The sequence below is a fragment of the Ictalurus punctatus genome, chromosome 4 (genome assembly GCF_001660625.3).
Source record: "Ictalurus punctatus breed USDA103 chromosome 4, Coco_2.0, whole genome shotgun sequence".
NCBI classification, from domain to species: Eukaryota; Metazoa; Chordata; class Actinopteri; order Siluriformes; family Ictaluridae; genus Ictalurus; species Ictalurus punctatus.
Window position 1 is genome coordinate 22,509,704 of NC_071284.1, and position 22,843 is coordinate 22,532,546.

The following is a 22,843-nucleotide window of genomic DNA, read 5'->3' on the forward strand; positions in this document are numbered from 1 at the left end:
GTCTCCACTCCATATATACCGTATACCTCTGTCTTGCTCTTGCTGAAGTAGATTTCTGTCTCTCTCGCTGTGTCTTTTGCTTTGCCTCTTCTCTCTCATTCTGTCGTTCTCTCTTTAACTCTCTCTCCATCTGTCTCTCAGTCTGTCTCACTCTCTCTTTCACTATTCTGTCTGTCTCTCCCTCCCCTCCCCTCACTGGCCCGCCCTCTCTCTCTCTCTCTCTCTCTCTCTCTCTCTCTCTCTCTCTCTCTCTCTGTCTCTTCTTCTTGCTCTCGCTTTCACACACATTCTCTCTTGCTGTCTCTGTCACACACACATTGGAGCTGTGGTGCTCTGTACAACACGTTAGAGAAGATCTCAATGGTGACCTGGTGTGTAATGGAGCTCATCGCACTACTTCTTCCTCTTCTCATCTTCTTTGCGGCGACGGGGGTCACAACTCCTGTAACCTCTGACCCTGATGTGACCCCAACAATCCCCACGGACCCATGCGAGGGACAACCATGTCTACACGGAGGAGTGTGTACAGTTGCAGGGGGAGAAGAGCTGAAGTACATCTGCGCATGCAGCGCACAGTTCACCGGACACAACTGCCAGGTAGGTGTGTGTGTGTGTGTGTGTGTGTGCACGCACTCATGTGCTGTCTATAAGATGCAAAGAGAGAGTGTTGCTGTGGCAACAGAACAGAGAGGAAGCGTGTGTGTTTGTGTGTGTGTCTGTGTGTGATTGTGTTCAACAGGACATGGACATCTCTCCACTGTGTCCTGGTTTTCTACACTTACAGCAGAATTAAGAAGTGTGCGTGTATGTGTTTACCCATTGACCCATTTACAGTGTGTGTTTGAGAATTCTGTTAAATTCGCACCGAGATATTTTTCCTCACTCTTTTTTTCCTGTTATTTCAAAAAGGCTAAAGATCAGTTAGTGCAATGATTTTTATTACGATTTTTAATCAATAAAACATGATCGTTTCTAATAAATAACAGATGCAGCCAATAAAAAGCAAACTATATACTCAGACATGTTTTCTATTTAAAAAAAAAAAAACAACCTTAAAAGCATACCATATTCCAAAATAGATTTAGGCCCCAGTTTTCTACCAAATAATACAAGTGGTATTTTTAAAATCTGAATCGCACGAACAGTTCGTAAGTATGTTTTGGGTAACTTACAAGAAAATTATTTGCCTAAATGACATGTTTGGATGTCCACAAGACTTCCAGAAGACTAATCTTATCCCCCGAAATGACTTCATCCTCAGTAAAGAACAGCGCGGGTTACAAATGAAGAGATTTTCACTGTATTCTGTCCCATATAAATGCCCTAAAATTCCACCTTCATTAAAGGAAAAGCACAGAAACAACATCACATGCTATAAAGCCTGCTTAAATCCAGCTTACATGTTGTTGTTGTTTTTTTGTAGGTTGACATGTTTTTACATTTTCACACATGCGAGCCTTTACTAAATCATGGACTTAGGATAGATTTTGAAAAGATCAACGTCCTTGATAAAGACCTTGGCATTAATGGCAGGGGTGGATCTCAGGTGTTCCAGTGTTAACATGTCCATAATCTTCGTCCCACTAAATATGCAGTCATACAGTATTGCTGAAACTATTTCGCCCGATCGCGACATGATCAATGTGAATCATTATGGATCAGGTGAATTTCTGTCGGATTGCTGAGTGAATTTTCCCAACGAATTGTCATGTGATGTCAAAGGGGTCCATCCGCCTTATCTGCAAAGGGCTGGTGTGGCTGCAGGGATTTATTCCACCCAGGAAGAGCCACAACTGATAATGACTGAAGGTAAAGATGAATGGATTATACAAGGATGAATCAGGTGTGGCTCCTGAATGGTTAAAAGGAAAACTTGCCATAATGGCCCTCTGTGAATATGATAGACAACCCCTGGCTCAAACTAAGCATCAAAACAGCGAGGTGTATAATCTTATCCGGTGCAGGTTTTCATTCCAACTGAGCAGAGGTCACACGTGAGTCTATAGAAAGCCAAGCTCAACTGATTAAACAGGTGGAACCATTAGTGAGCCCTGCTTGATTGGAATGAAAACCTGCACCCACACCAGCCCTTTGCAGATAAGATTGGACAACCCTCAGTGGGACACAACCAACCAATAATAAACATAACCGAATTGGCTGTGTAGTTACAATGACCTTGGCTCTCAGTAACCAATAGCAACTCATAAAACAAGCATAAGTCTCACTGTGGGCAAAAAAGTCTAATCAATCTTGGAAACCTACTGGTTCAAACCAGTATGATTTGAGCGCAAACAGTTCATTCTTTCATTTAATTAACTGTTTGTTACCCATTTTACCATTGGGAATTAATATCCAGTCCTGTACAATAATCTTTGCGCCTGCTTATTTACGGTATACGGTTATCCAATCAGCCAATCGGGGGGTGACTTTGATCGTGGCATGGTTGTTGGTGCCAGATGGGCTGGTTTGAGTTTTTCAGAAACTAGGAATTTCACACACAACAGTGTCTAGAGTTTGCACAGAATGGTGCTCAAAAACATTGAGTGAACGACAGCTCTGTGGTCTTGTTGATGTGAGAGAGATCAGAGGAGAATGACCAGACTGGTCTGAACTGACAGGAAGTCTATAGTAACTCAAATAATCACTCTTTACAACCGTGGTGAGCAGAAGAGCATCTCAGCATGCACAGCACATCTTTTAACCTTGAGGTGGATGGACTACAAGAGCAGAAGACCACACCAGGATTCACCAATAAGAATCTGAGACATCATCGGCACACACTCACCCAAAACTGGACAGCCGAAGTCTTTTCTTGTCCAGTTTTGGTGAGTCTATGCCCAGAATAGCCTCAGATTCTCGTTCTTGGTTGACAAGAGTGGAACCCGATGTGGACTTCTGCTGTTGTCTCATCCACCTCAAGGTTAAAAGATGTTTTGTGCATGCTGAGATGCTATTCTGCTCACCACGGTTGTAAAGAGTGATGTTTTGATGTGAACATTAACTGAAGCTCTTGACCTGTATCTTCATGATTTTATGCATTGTGCTGCTGCCACATGATTGTTTGATTAGATAAGTGCATGAATGTACTTTTTTCCTGAGTCTTGACTGGCATGGCTGTGGAGTCTCCCCTTCTGATCGTTTTCTAGAGTGCAGTCTGAAATCTTCAATTATTAAACATTACAGGCTATTTGAAGTGCACTCAAGACAAGACATGCACTCAAACATGTACGCAGATGGTCACATGATATGCTTTAATGTGCTGAGTCACTTGAGTATTAATTCTAAAATAAACTTTATAACAGTCGTAGGATTGAATAATGAAGGGTAAAGCAGATGAGATTTTATTGATGTGTCCTTCTTTTTTCCTTCAGTTCTGTCTGCTTTCCTCTCTCTCTCTCTCTCTCTCTCTCTCTCTCTCTCTCTCTCTCTCTCTCTCTCTCTCTCTCTCTCTCTCTCTGTCTCATCCTCTAACGTCACCCAGACGTCACACCCCTCCCCCACTTTTAACCTCAGACCTGACGCACGCTTGTGTGGGTTCACTGATTGGCTGTGTAGACAGTAGTGTACAGGGATTGGTCCGTAGAAAGTGGTGTAGTCATGGTGATGTCACAGTGTTTCCTACTGAGATTTTGTATTAGTCCTGTAACCCTTTAGGGTTCTTATGATAGCCCACACACACACACACACACACACACTCACACACTCACACACTTCTGAGCCTTTCAGAGCCTTCTTCTCTCTCTGCAGGAGTGCTACATGAATTGTTAAAAACCAGTGCATGTTGGTACACTTTTTTTAAAAGCCTGCTGAGGATTGGCTGTGTGTGTGTGTCTCACCTCAGCAAGGACACTCTGTAGTACAGTACTACAGGAACAGAGTTATTTTACGTCATGTGGAAACTTGACTGTCAGCAGTCCACTGTGGACGTGTCCCAAACCACAAATTACACTGCTCACTAAGCCACATAAACTGCCTTTGTCATCCTCTTTCCTCCTCCTTCTCTCATCTTTTTTGACCTTCGTTGCTCTTTCTTTTCCTCCTTTATGTTCTGTTTTTATCTTCCATTTGGTCCCTTACCCTGTTCCATCTTCCCCTGTGCTCTCTATACTGTAATGTCTCTCTATACTGTAATGTTTTTAGCGGTGGCAAAACTACACCGAATTGTACGTCAACTTGTCAATGTCAAAGGGTGTTATATGATTTTGTGCTGTATGTTGTATATTGTTATTGTTTTCTTATCGTTATTGTTGTGTGTTGTCCTTAACCCGGGTGTCTAGTTTGTATTTCATTTTGTAGTCTTCTTGTCTCCTTAACTCTGTTGTTTTGTTCTGGTCTTTGTTTCTGTCACCCTGTTATGTCACTCTTCAAGTTGTCATTATGTCATTTTCCCAGTCATTTGGTTGTGATCTAGGGGGCACGGTGACTTAGTGGTTGGCATGTTTGCCTCGCACCTCCAGGGTTGGGGGTTTGAATCCCACCTCTGCCCTGTGTACGTGGAGTTGGCATTTTCTCCCTGTGCTTCAGGGGTTTCGTCTGAGTACTCCAGTTTCCTCCCTCAGTCCAAAGACGTGTTGTAGGCTGATTGGCATCTCTAAATTGTCCATAGTGTGCGAATGTGTGTGGGATTCATGTGATGGGTTGGCACCCTATCTAGTTTGTCTCCTGGTTTATGCCCCAAGTCTCCTGGGATAGGCTCCAGGCTCAATGTGACCCTAGTAGGATAAGCGCTACAGGAAATGGATGGATGAGTTTGTTGTGACCTACATATCATCTTGTTGTGTCCTTAACCTTTTTGCTTTGTGCCATTCTTCCTGTCATCTTGTTGCTTCCCTTTTCCTATTGTTTTCTTTCCTACTCTTTTGTCTTTCTTTGCATAATTTCTTTGTGCCCTTCTCATTGTCGTCTTATTGTGTAACTTTCCCTGTTAACTACACATACATTTTATCATGTGAAAAAATAAGTACACCCCATGGAAATGGTTGGCTTTTTTTGTTGGCATATTTGGACAAGGAAACATTTGATCCTCTTTGAAACAGTACCTATTAAAGTTGATACACTATAAAATGAAATATAAAATTGACATTTTGAACAAAGCAGACCAAAGAGAGCCTTTCAGGAGAAGCACCTCATACCAGCTGTGAAGCATGGTGGTGGAAATATTATGGTTTTGGTTGCTTTGCTGTCTCAGGGACTGGACAGTTGATTCGTCTATGAATGTCTATCTATCAATGACATTGATTCATCTATGAATTCTGCATAATATCAAAGAGTGCTTAAAGATAATGCAAACATCTTGCAACTGAAAGAATATTTCATGGATAATGACCCTAAGCAAACTAGCATATCCGCCTAGGAATGGCTCAAAAAGAAGAAATGGAGGGTTATGGAATGGCCAAGTCAAAGCCCTGATCCGAATCCAATTGAAAAGTCTAGTACATGCAAGAAAACCATCAAACATCTCGCAAGTGAAAGAATACTGCATGGAAGAGTGGTCAAAAAATCCGTCAAGCCTGGTAGACAATTATGCAAAACGCCTACAAGAAGTGATTTCTGCTAAAGGGGGCAATACTAGCTTCTCAGGCCAAGGGTGTACTTTCTTTTTCCACAGAAGAATATCACATCTATTGATATTTCTATTCAATAAATGATTGAAAAAGCTAATTTTCCTTGTGGTTTTGTTCAAGTGTATTAACTTCATTAATAGGCACTGTTTCAAATATGATCAAATGTTTGCTTGTCCAAATATGTCAAAAAAGCCAACAATTTCCATGGGGTGTACTTATTTTCTCACATGACTGTATATTAGCAACACTAAGTCCTGCCCATTCTGTTCCTGTTTCACATAAATCTAGTTGATCAGCCAAAACATTTTGTGTGAAGTTTTCTTCTTTAGTTGGCACTGGTTTAACAAGAGTAATGTAGCAAACTCGACATAGTTGAAGTGTTAAGTAGTGCGTGATGTTCTTAGTGTCCTATTTGTACAATGCAAAAGACTACTCCTTATTAGTGATGTTAGCCTCAAAGCTTCAATGCGAAACTGAGAAAAAAAAACATGTCGTGGCTGGTCGACACTGTTTAGCATTAGCTGGACATTATGTAAGAATTAACACACAGCAGAAAGCGCAGTTATACAAAAATAGTGCTGTGTTCACCTTGAGGTTGTAAGGTATACATCACTCATCACAGTTAGCATCACAATGTTGCTAACAACAGACGAAAATGGTGGCATCACCCCCCCGACTTCGCAAGTGAAACATGCCAAGGTGGAAAATGACATCAACCTGCAAATTACCACTAAGACAGCACAGTGCACTTGTATAACTACACAGTCTGGAGTATGGTATTCTGCTTATACCACTGAGGCTTGCTAACAATGTTTATTAGTGTAGATTTATTAATGAACAACATGTCATGGATTTTACAGTTCATAGTTAGATTTAATATTGTGGACAGTCAGAGAGACAAGCTAGTTCCTGTTGTCACTTATGTTATAGCCATGTTAAACGGCCATTCCCTCACCAGCCTCTCTATCTGTCTCTCTCTCTCCCTCTGTGGTGCACGCTGAGTGAGAGTGACTGTCACAAACTTTCTTTCTCTTTGGTTTTCTTACCTATTTGGGGTCATATTAGCATTGTAAATTAAAAAATAAATAAATAAAATAGAAAGAAGAATAATAAATCTCTCTCCGTTGAGAGAGGAAGGCCTGTGGGGGTGAAATGGCGGCACGGCCCAGTGGCAGTGCCCAGCCGGTCTCACTCCACCATGGGGTGCACTGTGAGGTGAGCCCCGAGGTTACGGTGGAGCTGGTGCTAGTGGCTGTAGGCGAGTTGGTGGTATTCATATATATAATGTCGGCGGCACGGATATACAAGGCCGTCGTCGTGTTTGTTTTGTTTGAGAACGGAATTTTTTTTGTTCTCACCACTAGCTTCCCTAATTAGCTGAGTCACCATATCAAATATCCCACCTTTTATAGCTAATGAAGATATGGAGCGCGAACTTTCTTGGTTTGGAAAGTTAGCAAGCGGCATTAAAATGGTGCCGCTAAATTGTAAACACCCGGAGCTGAAGCAGGTCATGTCATTCAGGCGGTGCGTGCTGATGTTTCTGAAGGAGCCCTCATTAGCGATCTCATTCAGAATCGCACATGAAGGTAAATCCTACATACTGTATGCAAGCACCGGGAACATGAGATGTTTTTGAATGTGGAGACATAGGGCACAAAATGCTTAGTTGCCCACACAAAGCACAGGCTAGTGAGGAAGCAGGGCTGAGCGGTGTGAAGGAGAAGCTGGCAGCATGGAGGGAGAACACCGGGCAGACCGGGGCAGTGCAGGGGGCGTAGCTCCTGCTGCTGCTGAGAGGAGTACTGAGGATGAACATGCAGGAGAAAATAATGAACCTGTGTGTGAAGCAGACTGTTGAGCTCCAGGCTTCTCAGCTGGAGGACAGAGTTGTTGAGGAATGTGGTGGAGCGAAATGGAATAGGTCAGTGGTTTTCAAAGTTGGGGCCACCAGGGGGTGCCAGGGGGGCCTCAACAATTTGGTGTGCCCATCCCTCCCACTAATATGTTTTCAATTTCCTACTGTCAGACAGCCACACACACACACACAATCAATTCCTAATGTAATGCCATGTAAAGATGTAACATATAATTATTAATAAAAAAGGGGCATATATTCAGAAGTCTGTATTTTTAGTGTGTTTTAAAGACATCTTGCAAAAGGGGGGCCTTGGTCAAATATTTATGCCATTTGGGGGGCCTTGCCCTGGAAAAGTTTGGGAACCCCTGGAGTAGGTGCTACGTTAATTGAGAATAATGGTGTGATGATAGAACGATGGTTTAAGTGTAGAAAATGAGGAGAGCAGTGAAATGAGTAGGGAGGATACTGAAAGTGTCAAGTTGCTGACCCTGTAATGTACTCATTAGATGAGATTAACAATTTCTTAGATGAGTCTTTTGGAGTCTTAGATGAGTCTTTTAGATACATTTTTAGTATCAGCATCAAAGGTACAAAAAGATGCCACCTTGAAGGAATTGAGTCAACAAATGACATACTGCTTGCGAAAAATGGCAACAAAGCTACGGAAAGAAAAATATCTTTTAAAAGCTCAGTAAATAATGGCTAAGTCACATCACATGGGTCACTTTGGTTTCTGTACAACTGTCCTCACTTGCTGTCTTTTCCTCCTCTTAATTCTTTTTATGGAGAAGCTGAGAGTAGGTACTTTTAATATTAATGGGGGCAGGGATAGGAATAAACAAAGTATTCTTTAATAAGAATTTATTAAATATAAAAACGTTGACGTGGTTTTTCTACAAGAAACACATCGTGACAAAGAACACGACAGAATGGGGGATGTAGTGGAAAGATCAATTCTTTCTTAGTCATGGGACTAATTTTAGTGCCGGAGTAGCAATTTTATTTTCAAAAAGGTTAAAAGCAGCTATTAGACTTTTAATAGTGCATGCAGAAATCACAGGAACAGGTTTTCTTTTTGTAAATGTTTATGCCTCAAATGTAGGCAGTGAGCGAGTGAAAATGTTTTATAAATTTACAAATGTTCTGGCACAATATAGCGGTAACCTCACTATAGTAATGGGTGTAGACTGGAACTATACTACAGACTTTACAGTAGACAGAAATGGAGAAGAGCCTCACATACAGTCCTCTGGTATTAGATGGAGTTATTAAAGCATGTGGACTTATAGATCCTTGGAAGGAAAGGAACGTGGGTGTAAACAATACATGTGGCTAAAAACAACTGATACAAGAATAAGTGTGGCAAGACTAGACAGATATTACATTACAAACACTGATAGGAACAAAATTTTGTAGAGTTTTATATACCCTAGTGGTTTTTCAGATCACCATGTGGTCACAGTAGATTTTATGTTTTCCAGCTCTGCAAAGCCCAGATCTGACTGGTATTTTAATATAAAGTTGCTTCAAACCAAGATTTCTGTTTTAAATTTACGTTGTTTGGGAGGAATTGAGACAGAAGAAGGGAGATTTTACTTCCCTTGGCACATGGTGGGAGGTTGGGAAAACACAAATAAAGATGTTTTGCCATCAGTATACCGCACACATGAAGGAAATAATGAAGGGCACCATTGAGGAGTTAGAGAGAGAGAGAGAGAGAGAGAGATAGGAACAATAGAAAATGAAATAATCACTAAAAAACTATACAGGGAAGAGGAAGTCTTTAGAAGCAAAAAAGAGGGCACTAGGTTCCTATCTTCATGAGCAGGCCAAGGGGGCCCTTATTAGAACCCCAATCTCTAACGTCAAAGTCACTGATGCCCCAACCTCCTATTTCTTCAATCTGGAACAGAAAACCAGACCTCACAATCTCATGCTGTACCTAAAGTGCCCTGATGGAACTATAACCACAACACCAGCAGAAATGAAGATTGCAGTGGACTTTTATAAGGAATTGTACCATGCGGATGTCACTGACCCACAACGCAGAGAGGAGCTACTGAAGGAGCTACCGAAACTGTGCAAAGGACAGGTAGAAATATCGAACCCCAAGAACTAGCTATTGCAGTACAACAGCTATCCACTGGGCGAGCACCAGGTATCGATGGACTACCAGCAGAATTCTACAAACATTTCTGACAAACATTGGGAACAGACCTGTATGAGTTTTTTAAATGGTCTACAAACAATGGGAAATTACCCATCAGTTGCACACAGGCTGTTTTATCTCTCCTCCCAAAAAAAGGTGACTTGGGTGTTTTAAAAAAACTGGAGGCCCGTGTCAATTCTTTGTATGGATTATAAAATTCTTTCAAAGTGCTTGTCAAATAGGGTGAAGGAACATAGACACACTGGTAGAAGTAAGTCAGACAAACTGTGTGCCTGGATGCACGATAATAGATAATATATTTCTTGTACATGACATGATTGAATTGTGTAAAATCAATTCTCATGATCTGGGTTTTTTTCTATAGACCAAGAAAAAGCCTTTGACAGAGTAGATCATTCGTATCTTTGCAATGCATCAGATGCCTTTTGGATAGGTGCAAGGTTTTTATCACGGATTAAACTTTTATACTCTGAGGTTAACATTGTGCTTAAGGTTGGGGGAGGATTTAGCTGTCCTTTCAAAATGCAGCGGGGGATAAGACAAGGCTGTCCATTATCTGGGCAACTGTACAGTTTAGCCATTGAACTTTTATTGATTCTCTCAAGAAGGAAAATGCAGGGCTTGTCTGTGTGTGGATTATGGGAGAACGTTGTACTGTCGACTTATGCAGAAGATGTAATGGTATTCGTTACAAAGCAAGAAGACATTCAAGCACGTACTCGCAGTCTAGCTGTGTACCAAGGGGTATCCTCTGCGCGAGTAAACTGGAGCAAGTGCAAAAGTTTTATTGCAGGATAGTGGCAAAAGAAAGAACTTCTTCTAAACCTACCCAAAAACTTACAGTGGGGAAATAGAGGCATCAAATACTTGGGTTTCTTCTTAAGAAAAGAAGAATATTTGCCAAAAAACTGGGAGGGAATAGGGGAGAAGTTAGGTGCTCAGTTGTCCAAGTGGACTTGTGTCCTGCCCCGGCTGTCCTTCAGGGGGAGGGTGCTGGTTGTCAACAGTCTGATCGCCTCTATGCTGTGGCACAAGTTCACAGCCCTTGAGCCACCAGAGACACTGATCAGAGAGATCCAGAGGAGGATAGTGGACTTTTTCTGGAATGGTAGCACTGGACACGGGCCCCTGTCCTCTGACAGGAGGGAGGTCAGGGCCTGATTGACCTGTCCAGTCAAATAAGGGCTTTTCGCCTGCTGACAGCACAGAAACTGCTCTACAGCTCAGGACTGACATGGACTACCACAGCCTGTCTACTCTTGCATCGAGTAGAGAACATGGTATATGACAGACACTTGATTATACTGAACTTAAACGAGGTGGATGTATCGAGGACAACTGTGTTTTATCAATCAGTGCTAAGAGATTGGTCCTCTCTGTTAAAGGCAAACAGGACAGGCAACCAACCATATTACTGTGTAAACTTGGAGCCCTTATTAACAATCCACTGATCCCAGCAAGAATCCTGACATCAAGGAGTATTTGCCAGCGCCTTTACAAAGCTGGACTAACCAAGCTTGGAGGATTGAGGGCTGGCAAAGCCTGGAAGTCTTCCACTGTACTGAGCGAGGAGACAGGAACCAGTCTCATCGTCTGCTGCAGGGGATACTGAGAGAGGTGATCCTAGCACTGCCTCCAGAGTTTAGGGAGGCTCTAGAGCAGGGATCTGGAGGAGACTAGCAATGCGTCCCCTCCCTTTCCATTTCTTCAACAGTTGAACAGCAGGAGGAAGGAGACGGAAAACTCTCTTTTAGCACACCACAGCTGACGGACATTGAAAACGCTTCTAAAAAGACCCTGTATGCAGTCAGTGTGAAAGTTATCCATTGAAACTTTCTGGCTGGCGTGAAGGAGTCGAGGTGGTTGGACCTGTTGGTGCCAGGCTCTTCCCCACGAGGCTGCTGGAGGTCCCTGTACAAGCCCCCTATAGAGAAGCGTACAGCTGATTTACAGTGGAGGGTTGTGCATGGGGCCGTGGCCACAAACAGACACCTGGCGCATATCGACTCCACCATAGCTAAAACGTGCCCATTTTGTGATGGAGACAACATTTTCTTTGGATGACACATACTAACAGTAATGTTTAATACACTGGGATGGGGAGGTCGGTCGAATACTTACAGAGAGCCTGTTTATTTTTGGTCCTAAATATGCAGTTTCACAGAAAGAAAAGATCTGCTTGCATAATTTTATGATAGGCCAGGCCAAACTAGTTATCTGGCTCACACAAAAAAAATAAAATTAAAGGCAGTGGAACACCAGACTCAGAAGTTAATTTGTTATTTACTCAAAAATGACACACAGACTGCAGGACTTCTGTAAGGTTTGGGGGCAGGGTGAGGTTTTAAGTTGTGTTGAAAATGAATCATTAATCTTACTAATCATTATTATTATATATATACATTATACAACTATACTATATGTATATATACTATATATATGTATATCAATTATATACATTATTATATACATTTATTTGATGTAAGAACGATAGACACTTCATGAATGGTTAAAATAAAGGACTGTTAAAAGTCAAAAAGTTTCTCTTTCCCTCTCTTTCTCTCTCTCTCTCTGTCTGTCTCTCTCTCTCTCTCTGTCTCTTCCTCTCTTTCTCTCTCTCTACCTCTGTCTCTCCCTCTCTGTCTCTCGGTCTCTCTCCATCTCTGTCTCTCTCTCTGTCTGTCTGTCTGTCTGTCTCTCTCTCTCTGAAACAACTTAATTTTACAGAGAAACAGGAATGCATAAACTCTTCTCTCTTGAAAACATACATGTGCTTTGCAAAGCACATAAAACCTTACTCCACCCTTAAATCATAAATATGTCTCCTAACAAAAGAAGTTACCACAACAACAACTATATGTTTTACTATGTTAAGCAACATGTTTAAATAAAAGTCCCTGTGTGTGAGCGGTTACTATAGAAACAATGATGTATTAGAACGTTATACAAAAATAATGCACACCTTCTGACCAATCTGATTTGAGCTTTAAACCACACTGTGGTATAAATAAAGTTCATTTCTGGTTTAACTGTTCCTTAGATTGACTTATGTTAAGCCCACAGTATTGCAGTACTCTAGCAGCTCTGTGTGTGTGTGTGTGTGTGTGTCACTGTCCAGAGGTGTTGCCATAGCAATGTGCATTACTGATGTGGATCTAAAAAAGGCGGTAGAGCTGTCAGTTCCTCACGTCCTCCATTTATACTGCACTCTTTCTTATTACTTTCTCTCCTCCATGTGGATATGAGTGTCTAATATGTTTGTGTGTGTGTGTGTTCCTATTAATGTCGGATCTGACCACAGACTTTCTTCATTTCTTCACGGTTGTGACATGTGTAAGTGTGTGTCTGTATCTCTTCATCTGTTCCTTCAGCCTCCACTTCTACTGGAGTAGCTGTTTCTTAGCAACCACATGACCTGTCTGCATGACATGTCTCTCTGGCACCCTCTTTTACACCAGACACACACACACACAGATGGTGATGGTTTATCATGGCTGAGATAATGTTTCTGCTGCATTCAGACAGGAGACACACACACATACACCAACACTTATTAATTTGGTGCTCTTTAACTGAGTGCACAGAGCAAATTACATTACTGTATGTAATGACATGCCATTTTTATATATATCATCAGTATATCATCTAATTAAACACACACACACTTTTCGGCACGATGGATCAGCGGTATGTGTGGAGGAAGAAGAATGAAGAAAGAACACTCTGTCCACAGTCCAGCATGGTGGTGGCTTGGTGATGCTCTGGGGCTGCTTTGCATCCACTGGCACTGCAAACCTGCAGTAGAAGGCAAGATGGAGTCATTGAAGTATCAGGAAATCCACAGAGAAAATGTTATGCTGTCTATGAGGATGCTGAAGCTTGGGCATCATTGGACCTTCCAACATTACAATGATCCCAAGCATACCTCAAATTCCACCAAGGCTTGGTTGCAGAAAAAGTCCTGGAAGATTCTACAGGGCCATCACAGTCACTTGACTTGAACCCCATAGAAAATCATTGGTGGGATTTGAAGAAGGCGGTTGCAGCACGTAAACCCAAGAGCATTACTGAACTGGAGGCCATTGCTCATAAGGAATGAGCTGAGATTCCTCAGGAACGCTGCCAGAAACTATGTTCTACTAAGTACTAAAGATGCTTGCCATTAAGTGGTTGAATAATTTTGAAACTGGTGAAATCATTATAAGTTGCCTTTTCAGTTGAATTTGGGGAAACCACTTGAAGCATTCATTGTGTTGAACTATTTCAATAGCTTTTTTTGTTACAGCTGAAAGTCTGTAAATGTTGACAATAAACCGGATTTACAATGGGGGTTGAATAATTCTGATTGCACCTGTACATACACACATATATTAAACAAATGAAGAAACTACTTACTTTTTCATAATACTATTGACACCGTTAAAGATTATTTAAACTACTGGAAACTGTATTATTGCCTATGTGTAAAATGCACCTGTCATACTTTTCCATGGGGAAAACTAAAGTGCATTCACCAGGAACGAGACAGATAGATGTTAAGCCGTAATGGATATTAATTACTTAAGCATTTGAACCATTTGAATGAGAGTCTCTTACAGTCCAGACCTGTTTGTAGTGGCTTTGTTGTTGTTACTTGCCCATCATAGGGGTCCCAGCTATATTATTATAAAAGAGAAAGATTTGAAAAGATATGAATTGTAGGTTAAAACAATTAAGACAAAGAGACATGACAAATATGAACAATTACCAAGTAATTAAAAAAAAAAAAGATTGTGGCTTAGTGGTTAGCATGTTCGCATGGGATAGGCTCCAGGTTTCCCCGTGACCCTGAAAAGGATTAAGCGGTATAGAAGAGGGATGGATGGATTGTGTGCTAGAACTGCTGTTCAATTGGATGCTTTATTAACGCAGCAAATCAGTAGAGTCTATGTGCAGATCGCAGTACACAAAAGGGCATGTCTGAGTTTTTGTATGAAATTTACGGCTACTCTGATCATCCATGTTTAAATGCCATAGAGGAATTGTGGTCATATTTGAGTCCATATATGGAAAGAAGGAAGTTCATATATGGAACATGCAGTATCACCGACTCGTCCAATGCTCTGCAGCCTGACCCTCATTTAGTAATCTGGAAAAATACATCTAGGTTTGTACATCTAATTTGTTTCTCTCTTGAATTTCCTTTGTAGTTCTTTGTCGACCCCTGCGCCAGTGACCCCTGTCTCCATGGTAACTGCACACGTGAGGGTGCAGCGTTTGTGTGTGTGTGCAGCGATGGGTATGCAGGAGTCATGTGTGATCAGCCATATTCAGCCTTTGACCTTGTTGAGTCCAGCTGGGACCTGGCAGCCACTCCGGCTACCACTACTCAACCGTCTCAGCCGATCACAGAGTTCAGTGACACTGAGGCCCCACCCACTTTACAACCATGGCAACCAAAGCCTGGACAGAGAGTGATGGAGGTGCAGTGGGAGCAGCTCCAGGTGTGTGCAGCAATGTGTTTCCAGCAGAAATGTACTTCATCAATTAATGAGTCAAAGTTCCAAGTGTGTTTGTGTGTGTTACAGATTACTGATGGATCAGAATGTGTGAGCATTGCAGGCACCGAACCAGCTGGAATGATGACGGTTTCCATGGAGATTGCAGAGGGAACTGCAGTAAAGTAAGTTACCGCTGTGTGCCAACTAATAAGAACAGCTGCACACAGGATCAGTCTCAGAGACAGAAACAGGAAGGATTATAATGATAAATGAACATATGTTATATACACTATATGGCCAAAAGTATGTGGACACTTGACCACCACACACATGATGTTCTTCCCCAGACTGCTGCCACAATATTGTAAGGACACAGAGGTTCTCAACCTTTTGTAACTAAAGCCACCCAAGCCTCCCCGATCATGTGGCACATCCACCCCCCCGACCAGGTCTATAAAAAAAATAAAAATAAAATATATATACCTAATCTATAATCTGTTTTGATAGATAGATAGATTTCTTTGGGGTTTTTTTTTTTGTACTTTTTTAATTACTTTTCATAATTTTTAAAAAATAAAATTATATAACGAACAGGTATGGAACATGAATGATCAAAAATGTTTCTGAACACTATAACTTCTTTGAACAAGAGAACTAGGCTGTAATAATGTGTACTATTTTACATGTAAAACATGTTGCATTACATTTGTCTTGCATTCTAAAAACATTCACAAATGAATGTTTAAACTTGGACGAAGGCCACGTCTCGTTATCCACGACATTATTAAATCTCTGACTCTCAGCCACTCACTGAACAGAACAGACACAGAGAGAGGTGTGAGTGCAGCGACATTTGGAAAGTTGCTAAGGTTTGTCCAAAAAGTTGCTAGATTTGTCGCTAGGTGCTTTTTTGCAAAAAATTTCCTTAAAGGGGTCTGAAAAGTCGCTAAGTTGGCAACACTGGTCTGCACTGACAGCTAGATAAAAGGCAGGCTAAGCTCCGCCTCTCCCCAGCAAAAAGAAAATACAGAGGGAGAAGGAACGTGGGGTTTTTCATTTATGCACATTCTATTTGAAAAGCAATAAAATACACAGAGTACCCAAATGATGTTCTGTCGTTGTTTTGTTTTTCTTGAAAACAATTTGCGCCCCCCTTCTGATCTCCCTCTGGTTGAGAACCACTGGTCTAACATGTCATATTCATCCTATTGCATTAACGTTTACCTTCACTGGAATTAAGTGGTCTAGCCCAAACCTGTTCCAGCATGTCAGTTCCCCTGTGCACAGAGCAGGGTCTACAAAGTCATGCCTTTCCAACTCCTGAAAGCCCTGCCATGACCCCACTGGAATGAACTGGAACAAACTGGAACGCCGACTCCACAACAAAACTTCTTGCCTGACATCAGTGCCCAACCACCAACTCCATATTAATGCTCATGGTTTTGGAATGGGATGTTCAATAAGCCCAAATGGGTGTGCTGGTCAGGTGTCCACATACTTTTGGGAATATGGTGCATGTTATATAAAGTACAATTATGTGATTAGCCTCTTGATTACAGATGTAAACTGAGAGAAAAAGAAAGAAGAGACAGAAGTAAAGGAAATGAAAATCAGAGAGCTAAATTATGACAGGTCAGTGTACTGTACAGTGATACGTGTTTGTGTGTAGGTTGGTACTGAACATTAGCGGAGCTGCAGCATTGTGGCGTGTCGGAGCTCTCGGGTTTGACCGGTGTTCAGTATCTGATGGCATGGTCGTTTGGTTCCAGCAGGACTCCAATGGCCTTGTAATCTCTGATCAGTTACTGCCACTCGGACACAACTACTTCATCAGTAAGAGAGTCTAACAGTGCTGTTTCAGCATTCATTACTGTGTGTAAGTGCAGTAGGTATTCTCAATATTGTGTCTGTGTGTAGCTGTGCTGCGCATTGGAGCACCTTCTAGTCTGGAGGTCACTCTCAGATTAAAGTTCACTGTAAAGTCTACTAGCTGCATGGAGCCAGGCAGCAGTTTCAGCGACCCACAATGCACTGGGAGAGGGACATGCATCACACAGTCTTCTGTGGTAAGAGTTCACAATGATGATGACTACATACCAAACTGCATACTACTGTACTAAATAGTATGATGAAATAGTATGGCATTGTAAATGACCACAGGTGGTGTACTATATACAGTATCTCACAAAAGTGAGTACACCCCTCACATTTTTGTAAATATTTGATTATAACTTTTAATGTGACAACAGTGAAGAAATGACACTTTGCTACAATGTAAAGTAGTGAGTGTACAGCTTGTATAACAGTGTAAATTTGCTGTCCCCTCAAAATAACTCAACACACATCCATTAATGTCTAAACTGCTGGCAACAAAAGTGAGTACACCCCTAAGTGAAAATGTCCAAATTGGGCCCAAAGTGTCAATATTTTGTGTGGCCACCATTATTTTTATATATTATATATAACCCTCTTGGGCATGGAGTTAACCAGAGCTTCACAGGTTGCCACTGGAGTCCTCTTCCACTCCTCCATGATGACATCATGGAGCTGGTGGATGTTTGAGACCTTGTGCTCCTCCACCTTCCGTTTGAGGATGCCCCACAGATGCTCAATACGGTTTAGGTCTGGAGACATGCTTGGCCAGTCCATCACCTTCACCCTCAGATTCTTTAGCAAGGCAGTGGTCGTCTTGGAGGTCATGCTGGAATACTGCCCTGTGGCCCAGACTCTGAAGGGAGGGGATCATGCTCTGCTTCAGTATGTCACAGTACATGTCGGCATTCATGGTTCCCTCAATGAACTGTAGCTCCCCAGTGCCAGCAGCACTCATGCAGCCCCAAACCATGACACTCCCACCACCATGCTTGACTGTAGGCAAGACACACTTGTTTTTGTACTCCTCACCTGGTTGCCGCCAGACACACGCTTGACACCATCTGAACCAAATAAGTTTATCTTGGTCTCATCAGACCACAGGACATGGTTCCAGTAATCCATGTCCTTAGTCTGCTTGTCTTCAGCAAACTGTTTGCGGGCTTTCTTGTGCATCATCTTTAGAAGAGGCTTCCTTCTGGGACGACAGCCATGCAGACCAATTTGATGCAGTGTGCGGCGTATGGTCTGAGCACTGACAGGCTGACCCCCACCACTTCAACCTCTGCAGCAATGCTGGCAGCACTCATACGTCTATTTCCCAAAGACAACCTCTGGATATGACGCTGAGCACATGCACTCAACTTCTTTGGTCGACCATGGCGAGGCCTGTTCTGAGTGGAACCTGTCCTGTTAAACCGCTGTATGGTCTTGGCCACCGTGCCGCAGCTCAGTGTCAGGGTCTTGGCAATCTTCTTATAGACTAGGCCATCTTTATGTAGAGCAACAATTCTTTTTTTCAGATTCTCAGAGAGTTCTTTGCCATGAGGTGCCATATTGAACTTCCAGCGACCAGTATGAGGGAGTGTGAGAGCGATGACACCAAATTTAACACACCTGCTCCCCATTCACACCTGAGACCTTGTAACACTAACAAGTCAAATGACACCAGGGAGGGAAAATGGCTAATTGGGCCCAATTTGGACATTTTCACTTTGGGGTGTACTCACTTTTGTTGCCAGCGGTTTAGACATTAATAGCTGTGTGTTGAGTTATTTTGAGGGGACAGCAAATTTACACTGTTACACAAGCTGTACACTCACTACTTTACATTGTAGCAAAGTGTCATTTCTTCAGTGTTGTCACATGAAAAGATATAATCAAATATTTACAAAAATGTGAGGGGTGTACTCACTTTTGTGAGATACTGTATACTATATTGAGAATTATCATTATAGTATATGCTTTGGAATATATGGTGTGTGTGTGTGTGTGTGTGTGTGTGTGTGTGTGTGTGTGTGTGTGTGTGTACATGTTACAGAGCACATTTTATTGCCAGTGCGATGTTGGATATTCTGGAATCTTCTGCGAGGAATTTGACGCATGCTACACGAACCCATGTGAAAACAATGGGACCTGCAGTGACATCATGCAGAGACACGAGGGACATGACTACACTTGTAACTGTCTGCCAGGTGTGTTTGTTAGAACGATAACATTACTGTGCCGCAAAAGGGACAAGATTAAACAGAGAGTGACTGAAAAGAAGATACTTAGAGAGGCAGATGAATCAAACGAAAGAGCTAACACTAGTAAGCCTGGTTGAAACTGGTTTATGATAAACAAAAATGTTTATTGGCCCTTTCCTGCCTGTGTGTGTGTGTGTGTGTGTGTGTGTGTGTGTTACAGGGTTTGAAGGCCAGAACTGTCAGTCTCTGGTAAATCACTGCACCTCAGAACCCTGCAAAAATGGAGCAACGTGCACAAATACACTGAACGGCCCACAGTGCACCTGCACAGAGGGTACGCAGTCCAGACTATATACAAATGTGCTTCTCAAAATGGTCAGTTCACACTTCCTGAAAGACACTCTTGTTCAGAAATGGACTCAAATCAATTCACTCCCATGAACAAATGGTGTGACACATGAGCAATTATTTGACAGTCCTGCCTACAGTCTGATTGGTTGAAAATCGTTCTACATTCGCTGTTTTATTTGAAAACAGCACTGTTTTTAACCAACTTGCATTTACTTACTGTAAAAAATTTACCTATTTCACTCCACTGACCACCTGAACCACCACCCAGATAGCAAAATTGCTGTGGCCCAGATCCGGTCCACACCTGACACTTTCATCCGGCCCACGTACAGCGTGGAATGATGGCACTTGGGTGGTCCGCTTATGTTTGTCAGATCTGGGCCACAAGCAAGCAATGCTGCATGTCAGCCAAGAACAAAAGACATAAAGCAGAACTGACCCAAATAGGGCAACAGTTCATTTTGATTCTGGCCCAGATCCGGCCAAGATCCGGCACTTTTTCTGGCCCACGTGCAGCATGGAATGATGGCACTTGTGTGGTCCGCTCCTGTTTGCCAGATCTGGGCCACAAACAAGCCATAGCAATGCTGCATGTAAGCCAAGAACAAACCAAATAAACAACAACTGACCCTAATCTGGGCCACAGTTTGTTTTTATTCTGGCCCACATTCCGTTTCCTCATCTGGTCCAAACACTGCATGGAATTATGGCACTTTGACGGTTTGGTCATGTTTACCCGATCTGACCCACAAGCAGATCACAGCATGGTTTCATGTCAGCCAAGAACGAACCAAATTAACCATAACTGTACCTTATCTGGGCCACAAAATGTATATATATTATATATATAGTAATCTCAGCCAAATACATAATCAAGTAGACGTGTGTAATGTCTGATCCTGTGTGTGTGTGTGCATGGTGTGCCATTAAAACTTGTTTGGTGACCCGTTGACTGAATATCCATGTAAGTAAGTGAATTTTGCATCAACAATATTCAACATACAGTATTTCCTGTCTCTTTCCCCTGTGCCTGTCTAAAGGAGAAATGCCTAAAAGAATAAAAATAAACGATGATTGTAACAGTTCTGCTTTTAGAATGAGAATTTTCCTGAATAGACTTCTGATCTGACTTCTGAAGTCAATCGCAGGGCAGCCCAATCCACAACTGATATGTCACATATTGCCTCACATTCAGATTAGTCTGTACCAACTGTGTTGCATTGTCATGTAATGGAGGCTGAGACAGAAGCAATTGCAGGTGTGGCAGCTTTAATGAGAAATCAACAATCCAACATGAAGACAGGCAAAGGTCAGGCGATCATGCAAACAGACTGGAACAGGTTAAGCAGATAATCAAAGTTGAGGGCAAAACAGAATCAAAACCAGAGAAACAACAACAAAGAAGTATAGACAGAGACAATGGTAACTGAGCATATACTTCGCAAAGTCTGTATGGAAGAACAGTCTCTTTAAAGGATGATGTCTGTATGATTGGTAACAGGTGTGCCTGATTAGTATTCTAGAGAAGGTGCACATCTGTGTGTTGGTTTGTGAGTTGTAGTTTGCGGCGGCCCTGTTTGTAGGCTGAGGTGTATTATGAGAAACGGAGTCGCTGTTTGCTGTGACATGACGTGCACCCTTTCAAAAATAGCTCAATGTTGTTGAAAAATATTCAAGCAATATTTACCATTTCAAATGTGGGCCTTTTTGTCAAAAGTGCTGCCTCTACGACAGACGTGGCCCGTGTATGTTTTATGATATTTAGGGCAAATTTGTCATGTCAAATCTGAGCCATGTTAGGCCATTCTGAGCAAATCTGAGCCATGTTAGGCTTATACGCTGCTTAACCAATGCTGACTGTGCTGTATATTTGTCAAAAGTGGCCCAAATTGTTATTAATGATTTGGGCCATATTTGCCATATCATATGTGGGCCACTTGAGGCTCACACCCATATTAGCCAGTGCTTACTGTGCCAGATCTTTGCCAAAACTGGCCCAGATATGTTTTAAGATAACTCTGCCGTATTTGTTGCATTATATATGGGCCAATTTAGGCTCACACTCACATTTCCCAGTACCAGTTGTGCTGCATCTTTACCTAAAATGGCCTAATACTGTTAAAAAATATTTGGGCTACATTTAGCATGTCAAATGTGGGCCACATTAGGCTCACATCCTGGTTAGCCAATGCTGACTATGCCATACATTTGCAAAAACTGGTCCAAATTTGGCGTAATGTAGTGTAATTTGGTGTAATGTATTCAGGCAATATTTGCTATGTCATATGCGTGCCACTTTAGGTTCACATCCAGATTCGACAGTGATTACTGTGCCATAATTGCATCTTTGCCCAAAAACGCCTACTTGTGATTTGGGATATTTGGGCCATATTTGCTATTTTACATATGGGCCTCTTCAGGCTCATATCCAATTTGTCCGGGCCAAAAGAAGGCAAGCAATGCCGCATCACTGCCTGAAGTGGCCCACAGCTGGATGCTATATGTGCTGTAACTAGAAAATACTAAATCACTAAATTTCTCCACAAAATGTGATTCATAAAACTGATTTCTTAAAATAGGTTTGTTTGATTCAGTAAAGTGATTCATTTATCCCATCACTTTTATATTAACCAAGACAGGATGGTATAAAACACTGACTCAGCTATAAAACACTACTGCGACCTTTCTAAAATAATCTTCCTTTTAATACCTATTTTAATTCCCAGGTAGAATGAGCAGCCAATTTTGACTCTGTCCTGATTTATGCTCCATTTCTGTCTCCTGTACTTGCTAACTGTGTCACCTAGTTGCTTATTTTAATCTTCTCGTCCTACCACTTTCCCCAGAGAAGCCATGGCCTCAGCAATAATGCAAAAATTCACAGTTTTACTGAAGTGCTCTCTCTCTCTCTCTCTCTCTCTCTCTCTCTCTCTCTCTCTCTCTCTCTCTCTCTCTCTCTCTCTCTCTCTCTCTCACACTCTCACTCATTCTGCAGGTTATAAAGGAAATGTCTGTGAGGTAAGAGTTGACCCATGTGCTTCTGGTCCATGTCACAATAATGGGACATGTTATCTTCAGGCCGGTGGACAGGGCTTCAGCTGCACCTGTTCTCCTGGTTTCACCGGACACACCTGCACTCAGCTTGTCGATTTCTGCTCACTCAACCCATGTGCACATGGTGTATGTCGCAATGTCGGCACAAGCTATAGGTGCTTGTGTGTGCCAGGTAAGACAACACACACACACACACTAGAAGTTGGGGCTGACAATTTTATCACAAGTTAAATGGGGTAAATTTGAGATTTTTTTAGATGATGATCATTATCTTACTAAACAATGTTATGTGAATACTGCTC

At 42.0% G+C, this 22,843-nt stretch overlaps 1 protein-coding gene across 1 annotated transcript in view; it reads left to right on the forward strand.

The window, feature by feature from the left end:
• Positions 1-225: 225 nt before the first annotated feature.
• Positions 226-22,843, forward strand: part of dner (delta/notch-like EGF repeat containing) — a 39,706-nt gene continuing 17,088 nt past the window's right edge. The window contains exons 1-8 of the mRNA XM_017465709.3: positions 226-597; positions 14,785-15,078; positions 15,163-15,257; positions 16,745-16,908; positions 16,993-17,141; positions 18,989-19,142; positions 19,357-19,470; positions 22,483-22,713. Of these exons, the coding sequence (XP_017321198.1) occupies positions 361-597; positions 14,785-15,078; positions 15,163-15,257; positions 16,745-16,908; positions 16,993-17,141; positions 18,989-19,142; positions 19,357-19,470; positions 22,483-22,713 (1,438 nt within the window). The 5' untranslated portion in view covers positions 226-360. The remainder of the gene's footprint in view (positions 598-14,784; positions 15,079-15,162; positions 15,258-16,744; positions 16,909-16,992; positions 17,142-18,988; positions 19,143-19,356; positions 19,471-22,482; positions 22,714-22,843) is intronic.